Source organism: Aureobasidium namibiae, assembly GCF_000721765.1.
Source record: "Aureobasidium namibiae CBS 147.97 unplaced genomic scaffold scaffold_24, whole genome shotgun sequence".
Lineage (NCBI taxonomy): Eukaryota > Fungi > Ascomycota > Dothideomycetes > Dothideales > Saccotheciaceae > Aureobasidium > Aureobasidium namibiae.
The window spans coordinates 277,423-288,628 of record NW_013581185.1 but is presented as its reverse complement, the minus strand read 5'-3'; the positions used below and the strand labels follow the sequence as shown (position 1 = coordinate 288,628).

General features: G+C 48.2%; 4 protein-coding genes across 4 annotated transcripts; 3 read left to right on the top strand and 1 right to left on the bottom strand.

Annotated features, from left to right (window-relative positions):
* Nucleotides 1-746: 746 nt before the first annotated feature.
* On the top strand, nucleotides 747-1,100 carry M436DRAFT_32526 (Fot5 transposase; the record flags this gene model as incomplete). The annotated part of the gene is given in 2 exon segments (XM_013567545.1): nucleotides 747-884; nucleotides 900-1,100. Coding segments are annotated over 2 exon segments (339 nt in total), but the record flags the coding sequence as incomplete, so codon positions are not given.
* Nucleotides 1,101-1,812: 712 nt separating this feature from the next.
* Nucleotides 1,813-2,756, bottom strand: M436DRAFT_57396 (UDP-4-keto-6-deoxy-glucose-3,5-epimerase/ UDP-4-keto-rhamnose-4-keto-reductase; the record flags this gene model as incomplete). Its single annotated transcript, XM_013567548.1, has 2 exons — nucleotides 1,813-2,262; nucleotides 2,316-2,756. 2 exons carry the CDS (start codon nucleotides 2,754-2,756, stop codon nucleotides 1,813-1,815), a joined length of 891 nt encoding a protein of 296 aa, XP_013423002.1.
* Nucleotides 2,757-4,826: 2,070 nt separating this feature from the next.
* Nucleotides 4,827-9,647, top strand: M436DRAFT_76626 (uncharacterized protein; the record flags this gene model as incomplete). Its single annotated transcript, XM_013567647.1, has 3 exons — nucleotides 4,827-5,721; nucleotides 8,671-8,901; nucleotides 8,932-9,647. The coding sequence occupies 3 exons, from the start codon at nucleotides 4,827-4,829 to the stop codon at nucleotides 9,645-9,647; spliced, it is 1,842 nt and encodes a 613-aa protein (XP_013423101.1).
* Nucleotides 9,648-10,330: 683 nt separating this feature from the next.
* Nucleotides 10,331-11,074, top strand: M436DRAFT_67822 (uncharacterized protein; the record flags this gene model as incomplete). Its single annotated transcript, XM_013567612.1, has 1 exon — nucleotides 10,331-11,074. One exon carries the CDS (start codon nucleotides 10,331-10,333, stop codon nucleotides 11,072-11,074), a length of 744 nt encoding a protein of 247 aa, XP_013423066.1.
* Between the last annotated feature and the right edge of the window lie 132 nt (nucleotides 11,075-11,206).

Below are 11,206 nucleotides of genomic sequence, written 5' to 3'. Positions count from 1 at the left end.
GCTAGATAGTAGATAGGGACAGTGGGAATCTCGTTAATCCATTCATGCGCGTCACTAATTAGATGACGAGGCATTTGGCTACCTTAAGAGAGTCATAGTTACTCCCGCCGTTTACCCGCGCTGACTTAGACCGTCGCCATAATGCCCCTACGCCAAATGATGTTCGTCAAATGGCCGAGGCCATTCTCCGCTCTGAATACATCCTTTGAACTATTGGCAAAAAATGGCACATTAGCTTCATTCAACGCAATCTAAAGGTTCAATCTATGATAGGCAAGCCTCAAGCATCTAAGCGTGTTGAGCAGGCTACTGAAGAGGTCATACAAGGCTGGTTTAACATGGTCGATCACGAAATCAAGCGGTACAAAGTTCAACCACATAACATCCACAACATTGATGAACATGGCATGAGTTTAGGCATCTGTTCTAGTCACCAGGTGAGGGGAGAGGCCAAAAAAACTAAATAAGGCAAGCCTCGTAAAGAGACTCGTACTATAGCGTCCCAAACTCGCGAGTGGGTGTCAATTATTGAGTGTATCTTAGCTACTGGCTTCTCACCACAACCAGTTGTCATTTTCAAAGGCAAACACACCTATCTAAACTGGTTTTCAGAGCCAGTGCCTCCTTATAAGTATATCCACTCAAACAAGGCATGGACAAACAATGATATCGCGATATACTGGCTTAATGAGGTGTATATACCTCAAACCCGGCCGCAACCATAGACACAACGAATTTTGATCTATGACGGCCACAAAAGCCATGTTTCAGAGGACTTTGAGCTCAAATGCCGAGAGGCAAAGATCATCTGTCTATGCCTACCGCCTCATACAAGCGACGTACTACAACCACTGGATTTACGCATGTTTTCGCCCTTGAAAACCGTATAACGGTCGAAGCTTCACGCGTTACAACACCAGATGGATGGCGCACCAACCAAAAAGAAAGACTTCCTCAGATTATACCGCAAGGCTCGCCAATTGACCATGACCACTAGAGCTATGCATAAATGCTTTGAAACAGCAGGTCTTGTGCCATTCAACCCACAACTGGTCATCTCACGCGATGAGGTCAAAAAACGACCACGTACACCAACACCAGACCCAATTACCAGTCTATTCAACACACCACAACATCCACACGAGCTTCCTCAATATATCGATCAACTATCTAGCCGTACAGACCTTGACGTTGAGGCCCAAAACCATCATCTCAAACGCGCGTGTCGCAAAGCCAACAAGGCCTTCGAAACATCAACCATTACTGTCGCCCAACAACAACTGGAACTGGCCAAAAAGAACGTAACAATCAAGGACCTTATATCAGAGAAGCCCCTACGACGTATCCAAAACATCAAACACAAACATCTCGACGACGCGGCCGTCATCGAGGCCGCACAACAAGAATTCCGTGACGACAACGTTCCAAAGGAACCACGCAAGGTACCGAGGTTGCGCGATCAAATGCGATCGTAGATATTGAAGCCAGATACATACCGATCATTTATAACTATAAATCAATCAAATCCATCGACTGGTTGTTGAGATAATTGAGCTCGAAGTTGTGGTGTTGAAATCGGAAGGGTGGCCAGCTTCCAGGGCCGGCCTGCTTCCCTATACGCGACGGTGGCAGTGCTTGGGTAGAAGGGAGACGCAGGTTTTGATCGGGACAAAAAACCCGAGATGAGATGTGTAATATAGGGTATGTGGAGCTGTGAGTGCCATCTTTGACAAAGCCACTCTATTTCCACATTCATCTGGCTGCAGCCAGATACCTTTGAACTCGGCCCAGTGAGTTGTTAGATTCTCTCGCTTACTCAACACCATTCTCGACCATACGTCTAAAGCACTGCTCATACGCCTCATGAACCTCCGGAACCTGCACACCATACTCCTCCAGCTTCCTCACCAACTTCCCATTATCAAGCTCACAGTTCGATCTCCCAGCCTTGATAACCTTACTCTGCTCCTCTAGCGAAAAGTTCTTCCACATGAATCTCGGTCTTACAATTTTCTGGAACAATGAAAGCACCTCGTTGTGAGAGATAGCGCCTGGATTGGTAAAATTGTAGATGCCAATTTCGTTGTTTTCGGCCAATACGATGGCAGCGGGGAGTAAGTCGTAGAGAATCGTGTTGCTGTTAGGGACATTGACGACGCGTTCGTATTTGGTGATCTTTGTGACGAAGTTGCGGGGGTGTAGGTCGTCAGAGACTGGCATGCGGAGGCGGAGGCAGAGGACGTTGGTGTATTTCATCATGATCTGTTGCCATTGTCAGCTACTCCATCTCATAACGTCGAGATGAAAATTCTGACCTCCTCAACCTTCGACTTGGTAGCCGAGTAGAAAGACCCCGAGAAATTGGCAGGGTCAGTCTCCTTGAAACCAGGTCCACCGATGGGATGAAAATCGTCATAAGCATAGATGCAGCCAGTCGCAAACACACTGATATGAATACCACGTTGCTCGCAAGCGTCCGCCAAGTTCAGTGTGCCAATGACATTGCTGCGGATGGTGGCAGCCTTGTTGTCTTCGCACCAATCGACATTGGGGCGGCCGGTGCAACCTGCACAGTTCATGACGTGAGTGGGTTGGACTCTGTCGAGCTCGGCAATGACAGCTTCCCTGTTTTCCATGCGGATGGTGGTGGTAACAACGGTTTTGCCTTGGTCTTTGAGGAGGGATGCAAGGTGGCCGGCGACCCAGCCGTTACCGCCCCAGATCAGGAACCTGTTCTGATTGGATGGAGAAATCATGACATGTAGCGGTCGTGAAGTGATCAAGAGAGATACACGAGAGCTGTGGGTAGATGAAAGAGAAAGAAAACACTCGAGATGGACGGTGGAAGAAAAGATGGGGTGTAAGGCAAGGGGCATGAAATCGTGTACGAGAGGGTGAGAGCAGCAAGGGACGATGAAATTGGAATGTACACACCTTACTCCAAAAGCAGCTTCAATACCAACCTTCGAGCGCATGTGATACGAGCCGTATGGATGCCCTGATTCGCATATACAGGTTGAGTGGCAGCGATTTGCGAGCCTCATGAAGAAGGTGATACCCTGAAGAACGATTTACGACCCGTACAAATGAGACTACTTCTGTCAAGAAGGACGAGAGCGGACGTGTCGTTGATCAAGACACGGATCCATATCACCGATACAAGATGGAAGTGTAAGCTGCAGAGGTATTCTGAGAGAAAGGCATCGCCGACGCCAGTGAAGGGTAGAAGAAGAGGGATCCGCAAGGTCAGGAGTTGCGACCTGGTATGAGACTTCTTCATCCATATTGGCAGCTGCCTGTTACCGAGCCTTCATCATCAAGAATTCTTTACTGATTTCGTTCCTTTAAAAGCATAGATTGTATGGCCATGCAGATGTTACTGCGCTACGTGCTGCCGTCGATCGAGGACGAATTGCTCGACGAACCAGGAGCGATTCGGTGCCCTACGGCAAGCATGGCAAGCACCAACACCACTCCCTCTCGTGGATCTCAATGGTTCCAACTCGAGTGTCAAGCCGATAGTCTCGCATCCGAAGGACTTTGCCGCACGAGCATAGGTATCGTAATGATACAAAAAAAGTAGTCAAGAGCCTGTTCGAGCCTTCGCTAAGAAGCGCATGGAGGAAATGATCAATGAACTCGAAAGCCACAAGCGCAAGTGTGCGTCTATCATGTTATTCTGATCCTGGTGGCGTTGTGATTCATGTCGTCGCGGTGGTTGAAGAGCAGCAATAAGAGGCCACTTGAACTGTCGGTCATCGAAAAGCTGATAAAATTGGAGACAATGATCGTTCAAAGATGATGGCCATCAGCCAAGCGCCTGACAAGGTTGCTCTTACAGGCGCATTCTGATTCCTTCTCAGCAGCAACACGCCAGCTTGCCACGTCTGCATCCACTTGCTCAATGCATATCGAATTAGCTGTCGGATGATGCTAGTTGACGAAGCCGAAGCTATGCTCTGGCCTGTGAAACAGACAGCGTCGCAGTAGTGTGAGAGGAGTGGCGTTCCATATCCTAATCATCGACCCGTGAAACTGGGTAGTTGCTAAGCGCGGCAAGACCTCAGATTCCAGTCCACATAGGTCCGGTTTTCTGACGAGTGCGCTGATCCGTAATCGACGTTGGTGTTCAGGACCCACAAAGCCACGAGTTCAGCAAGCCAGAATTTGAAAACTTGTTCGCTATTTGATTGGTCTTTGGCACCGACCACAAATTCTTCACCAACACCTCAGCCCACGCTGTCACCCTCCTATACCACTCTACATGTCTCTTCACGCTGGTGCAGTATGCAGCCAACAACTCAAGCGTTGCCGCTACGCTGCTGGTCTGAGCTTGTCCCCGGCTTGCAGCCAACGCATCCTCTCTCAAATCTGCAAAAGCATGATTTGTCTTGTGCGCTCGCACTAGGCAAGGCAGACTTAACGACTTTGGCACAATGGTACTGTCACGCTTGCACAGACAAGAGTTAAAGCGCACATGAATCGTATGTGGAAGGACTTCTATGCATTTTCTCTAACCACGTTCAAGCATTGTTTGACCACGCACTCGCGTGCAACGGATGGCCTGGCAGTCATGGGGTGACTGGCGAAGATGGAAACGCAAAAAGAAGCACGAGCTTTGTTCATCGGACAAGCACAGTCACGGTGCGTTCATCCATGATCACGTTCTGAAAATGTCTTGTCTTGCGCTGCCGCATGCAAGAAGCAAAATTGCGATAAATACCTTCTGAGGAGCTGAATTCCTTCTTCGGCTTTTCACAATCGAAGACTGCTCTATCGTACTCGATCAACACTTCTTCTACTATACCGCTCTCGAATACCCAGTCATGGATCAAACTCCAAGAGTCAGCCGAGGTCTACGATATCTCTGTCTGGATCAATACACGGACTCAACACCTGAACTTGTGACAGCGAATATCATCAAACTCCGATTACTGCAGTCCTTCGATCTGGAGAATGTACTTCTACCGGCTCAACCTGGATTTCCACATGATGGTGCAGTCCGTATATCGCAAGAGATGTTAGAGCCTGAACGTCTCATATGGTTCGATTTTCTGGTCCTGCTCGAAGACAGACCTGGAACTGCCTCTCGCTATGGGACGACCACAATGGCTCAAGCGGGTAACGCTTCACGACCGGCTTTCTATATCGTCATCTTCCCAGACTCACCAAAATACGTGGCTATCGTACCCCACTCCGTGGCCTGGCGAGAAGGAGAATCGGATTGCTACGATATTACCGGCACTGGCATAACGGGTCCATACTTCCCGTACCTGATGGCAGACGACCTTATACCTCTAGCACTGGAAAGAATCTCACTGATTCCTTGGGGGTGTATATATGCGAATCCGGGTACTGGAGTATTCTTGAATCGATGGCTTCCAGTCCTGACAGAGTCGCCGAGAGACTCTCCAACCGCCACTCTAGGCTGGTCTTCAGCATTGGTTTCTTCGAACAGCGCAACAAGAAAACGCCGCCGAGGATCTGACGCTGAGGTTGACATCGCAAGACCAGCTCCCGCTCTGAGGGAGGCGGTATCGCCGAACCCCCTGGACTTCGAGCTCGACACCAGTTGGACAGAGCAGGATCCTTTTGACCCAAACTGGCCGTTCTCGGATCATTCTGGACTCTCGGTTCTGCCTGGATTGATCGATGATGCTTTGCAGGCGACTAGTCTTGTGGAAGCTCAGCTTGAGGCCGAGTATATACATCCAGCCCCGTGTCAGGGTGTCCATGCAAGCAGTCTCGGCCAAGGACGGGCTCAGTGTGGATGTTACATGGCATGGAATAAGTAGAATATTGGCATATGCCACTGATTTTCAGTAGAATATTCTACCTAGTTGGCATGGAATAGAATCGCCAATTCTGGTAGAATATTCCACTATTCCACCTCTTGATATAGCTAATGTCGATGGTTAGATAGGTAGCAAGCTCGAAGTTAGCGCGTGTAGCGCTTAGGCATAGCAGATTTCATGGAAAAGCTCGCTATTACGCGTGTTTCGATTAGTAGCATATATGAGGCCTCTAATTGGCTAGATCTTATCTCGGAGATTAGATCTAGCGCTTTAATTGGTCGACTCAGGCTTCAGCCACGCGATCTCTCACGCGTCCTTTTCGACGCGTATCAATTGCTCCCAATTCATACATTTAACACTCTAACTACTACTCTTCTAACCACTTCTTGCTGCACATTAGAGCTAAGCTCCTAGCTGTTTTCCCGTCTTAGTTAGCACACTATACCATACTCAACTCGACCTTCATATTATGTATTCACCTACTAATACACAGTCGCAAAGCCAATTAAACTCTCGAACTCCTTAGGGCTAGCCGCTACGCGCCTCTATATAGAGCACTCTCTTTAAATTCGCCTTTAACACTCTAAAAGAGAAGGCCTTCCTTCTAGTCTAAGGCTTAGTAGATCGCATACATAGTATCTATGTTAAAGGCAGTAGCGTTAAGTCTGACGCTAGCGCCTCTAATGTTAATCAGCCGTTGCTTCCTCCTTTAAAGCGACAGCGACTGACACCATTTACCTTAAGTAATGTTATTAATGAGTCTGACGTAACACTAATACAACCTCGTCGGAGGGCTACTTCTACCCGTGGCGACTCTAAAGAGCTCTAGTCTCATGCTAGAGCTCGCCGTTATGGTGAGCGCGACCGTAAGCGTAAGAAGAAGATCTAGTACTGCTTCTATGGTAATAAAGACTGTCCTCGTAACTACTCTACTACCAACTACGACAACATTAGATCGCACTTAATAAATAAACATGGCTGGAGGCAGGCAACTAGTACACTTCTAAGGATTATAGTAAGAGCAACACCCTCTTAGTCTCGTACTGTTACTAATATCGACAAAGCTCGCTTAAATAGACGTCTAATTGACTTAATCACCTTAAGCAATATCCCCTTCCGTATCGCCGGCAATGATAAGCTTTATACTCTACTCGACGAGGTGCTTCCTAGCGCATCTAAGCTCCTAATTAAGACTCATTATACCGTTGCTAAACACGTCAAGAAGGAGTATGACTTCTATTAAGAGCAGCTTAAAGGTCTTCTTACAACATCTCGATCCTTAATCCACTTTACCTATAATGCTTAGACAGCCAACTATGGTAGCCATAAGCTGCTTAGTATTATAGCTCGATTTATTACGTTAGATGGCAAGCTAAGTAAGGCACTACTTGCTCTCTATAAGCTACCGTCTGGCCATGCTGGTGCTTAGTGTGCCCCTCTCTTCTTCGAGACTATTGTTAAATATGGCATTAAGTAGAAAGTTGGATACATCACTTCTAACAACGCTACCTGTAACGACACCATAATAAGCTACCTTGCTACTCTATTTAGCGAGCGCCTTTCTATTGATTAGGACCCTATATAGCATCGAACTCGTTGTTTTAGCCATTAGATTAACCTTACTAGTTAAGCACTTATATTAGCAAGCTCAAAAGAAGCTATTGCTACTACGCTTGCCTAAAGTTAAGACCCCTTAGAAGCGATCTTAATGCTTAGTCAAGATGCTGGCCTTACTAATCACGAAGCTGTCGACTACCTCCGTCAGTTCTTTAAGTGGATTATGAAGTCAGCTCGCCGTCGTCGTGAATTCAAGGCAGCTGCTGGTGTATCTGCTATGCTCAACAATACCACAAGGTGGAATAGCTGGCTATCTATGATCAAGCGAGGGCTTCAATCCCGATTAGCCATACGTACGATTTAGTATGCTTACGAGCATATGGAGCAAACCACCCTCTAGCGGCGTCACTGGCTGTTTCTTAAGCAGCTCGTTGAGTTTATGGAACCACTATAGGAGGTGACGAAGTTGTGTAAAGGTGATAATGCTATACTTGATCAAGTACTGATTTCTATGGACTTCTTACGTAAGTATTACGAGAAGTCTGCAACTAAGTATGCTACTTCAAATCCAGTGCTTGCCGCCGCTATATACACTAGCCGATTTGCGCTCGATAAATGGCAAGCTATTAACAGCTACACCCCTGCCTATGCCGCTACACTCCTCCTCCATCTAACTTATTGCGAAGCCTACATTAACAAGTAGTGGCCTTCGTCATGGCGAACACCAGCCATCGCTACTATACGTGCTCTATGGAATGACAAGTACAAGAACAAGACTAAGGCTATGCAAGTAGTGTCATCATCAAAAGAGGAGGAGCCAAATAAGCTTGCTCAATGGAAGGCTTCTTTAAGGCATATAAGCTCAGTTTATATACCCGAGGAGTTCGTCCACTTTACCAAGAGCATGCCAGTGCTCATTGATGACGCTATATAGTGGTGGCTTGAACCGACGCAGCAACTTAACTACCCAAACCTCGCTCAGATGGCTATTGATATCCTCTCAATCAATCCAATGTCTGCTGAGTCAGAGAGGGTGTTCAGTGGCTGCAGAAGGACGCTGTCGTGGGACCGAGCATGTCTCTCTGCTGCCAATCTTGGCTACATTGAGTGTCTCAAGAACTGGCAGAAGAACCTCTGCCTCGAGGAGGTTAATCTACCTATTGACGAAGGAGAGGAGGACGGCAAGGAGAATCAGGAGGACCAGGAGGACCAAGAAGGACAGGGTGACACATTAGAAGGACAGGGTCACTGTGATGACGACGATGGGGTTGGCATTGGCATTATTCCACTAGATAATTGACATGGAATGGCATGTTAGCTAGAAGTAGTGGCATGGCATGGCATGGAGCCGAAATTCCACCGATTCCATGTAACATCCGCTCTGGACGGGCTGATGGAAGAGGCTACGATGCGACAGAGATGTGGGCCTCTATGCTCGCGGGCCCTGACGAGGAAGACTTCTGGCCTGCCGAATGGGACGCGCTCTTTCCATCTGCACAAGCCAACCTTTCAAACGTCGATGACCCGCGACAGAGCAGACATGCCGTCAGTCTGAGAGCGCTTGCGCCTGCTCCTATAGCCACGGGCACCGAGCGTCCCTTTCCATCATCACGACTCGTCGATTCCCCTTCTGAGGTGCAACAGTCTTCCAAATCTGCCGCCGCCTCTCCTGGAACGGAAATTCCAGGGTTCGAATCTGACGATGATGATGAGGAGGTCGCGCCACCTCGTCGACTGCTCGAGTTGCACCCCGACCACCCCTGGTGCAACCACATATACCTGCCTCCATCCACCCAAGACATCCTGACACATCTCCTCGCCGAGGACACTGTCTGCCTGCCCGTCACCACAAATCCGAGTGAGAACATCGACGGCAGCCCAATGCCCCTCTCAATGCTCTCGAATGCTCATCCCTGTTTACACATCCTGTCTAGCCGAGTCTCGCCTGACACGTTCTTCTTGCTGCCTAGTCGCTGGGTGGACTTCTTCCAGTGTAGTCTGAACCAACTTCTTAACAGCACTTCTGGCGAAAGCAAACGCTCTGCATTGCGCGGCACCAACAAGATTGTGACAGAAAATCCTACAGTAGCAGATGCGTTCGACAGGTACGGAATCGAAGGTGTGGTTGGTTCTGCAGCACTTAGCTGGAGCCTTTGGGACGAGTGGTTGAGGGAGTTCAAGAGGAAAACACCGTGTGGGCTGACCAGGGAGGAAGACAGAAATGCTTGTTGCGGGATCAGAGAAGTCCTGCAGGTGCAGGTTGATTGGTCGATGAGGATGTATCCAGAGTTTTGAGATGTGGAAATTGTGCTTGTGGATCCAGCATACGTGCAGGATACTTTCTTTGAGGCTCATGTTCGAGTTGATAGGATGTATGTACCACGAAGAGCTTGGGCTTTGCATGGGCGACTGTGATCTTTTACATATATATATATATATATGTATTTGTAATGGATATTTAAGTCTTGGGGTAAACCTCCATACCAGTCTGTTCAGGAGACAGGATTCTCTCTCCTCATGTAGAGATAACGTTTCATCATCAGAAAAAACTCCCACTTTCCTCTAATATTGATGGCTTTGTGGTTCTACAACGAGCCGGACGAAACTCCAGAAAGATCTTCCGTCTGATATCGCACAGGCAAAAGCTAAGGCCTTGCTCTACCGGGGTCACCACCTGTCGACGAGCTAGCAAGTCCCTAGCCAATGCACTACTGTGAGGAACCAGAGATATTCTGTAAGACAATGGTGTCGGGCATTCATTGTCGTCTCTGTATTGTCACGATCGCACAAAGCGAAGCGAAGAAAGACAGTCTTTGTCTCCTTGTCTTTCATTCAGACTTTGTCTGTCTCAAAATGCCATTGTCTACGACAACATGAAGAGATATAAGTGCCGTGCTCAATCAACTCGTCTCCTCGAAGATTTCCAAGCAAATTCACATCCACATCCGAATCGAAAACAAATTCAGCAAACTACAACAATGTCATCGACTCTTCGCGAGATTGGCGGTGAGGAACCGTCAAACGGTGCACAATACATGGTTTTCACTGGCTACAATGCGGCTTCGGCACGTTCGACTGTCGCTGGCAGACGTCGCGCACCGACGAAGTTGCATGTTGATACTCGAGCCACTCACAACATACGAGAAGAGGAACTCCAGTATACGTTTCTTCGCGATCAGGCGCAGTCAAAACCTAATACTAACAAGCCTCTTCCACCTCTTCCGGGTCAGAAGCGCCCTTCGCGCCCTGCTAGTCCGATGGACCGAGCTGCTCATTGGCTCAACAAAAAGGTTGTCACACCCGTCAAGGAGTTATTTAAGACTCCTGAAGTTGAGGAGATGATCGGACACAATCGCCAAGAGCAAACCTCCAGTCCGACTCAACTCTTCGCCGAGCCGAGACCACAAGTGGGTGCGAACATGCACTCGAGAGGCAGGTCAAGCGTTCATCGTATGGCCTCTCCGATCTGCCGATCTGGAAGTGTTTCGTCGCGTCATACCTTCCAAAGCGATTCGGCTTCACCTAGATCTCGTGACTCAGATAATTCCATGAGAAACGCCTTTGCTACTGCACAGCATGTCGGTAGTCGTCTAGGACTCAACAACGCAGGTAGATTAGTCTTCTCAGATCAAGCCCCGGCTGGCATGATGGATCCTTGCAGCGTGTGTCACAAGGAACCTAAAGGGATCCTATATCATGGACGATGCCGTGACTGTAGGTAGAGTTCCTCTCCACCCAATAACAATTACTAATGCTTCAATGACTTCCTAATCGCATATCTATTCCATTCCAACTCGTATTCGTAGTAATTCCACCCGATCTGGTGAACGTCCCTTGTTTGACTGGCAATGCGT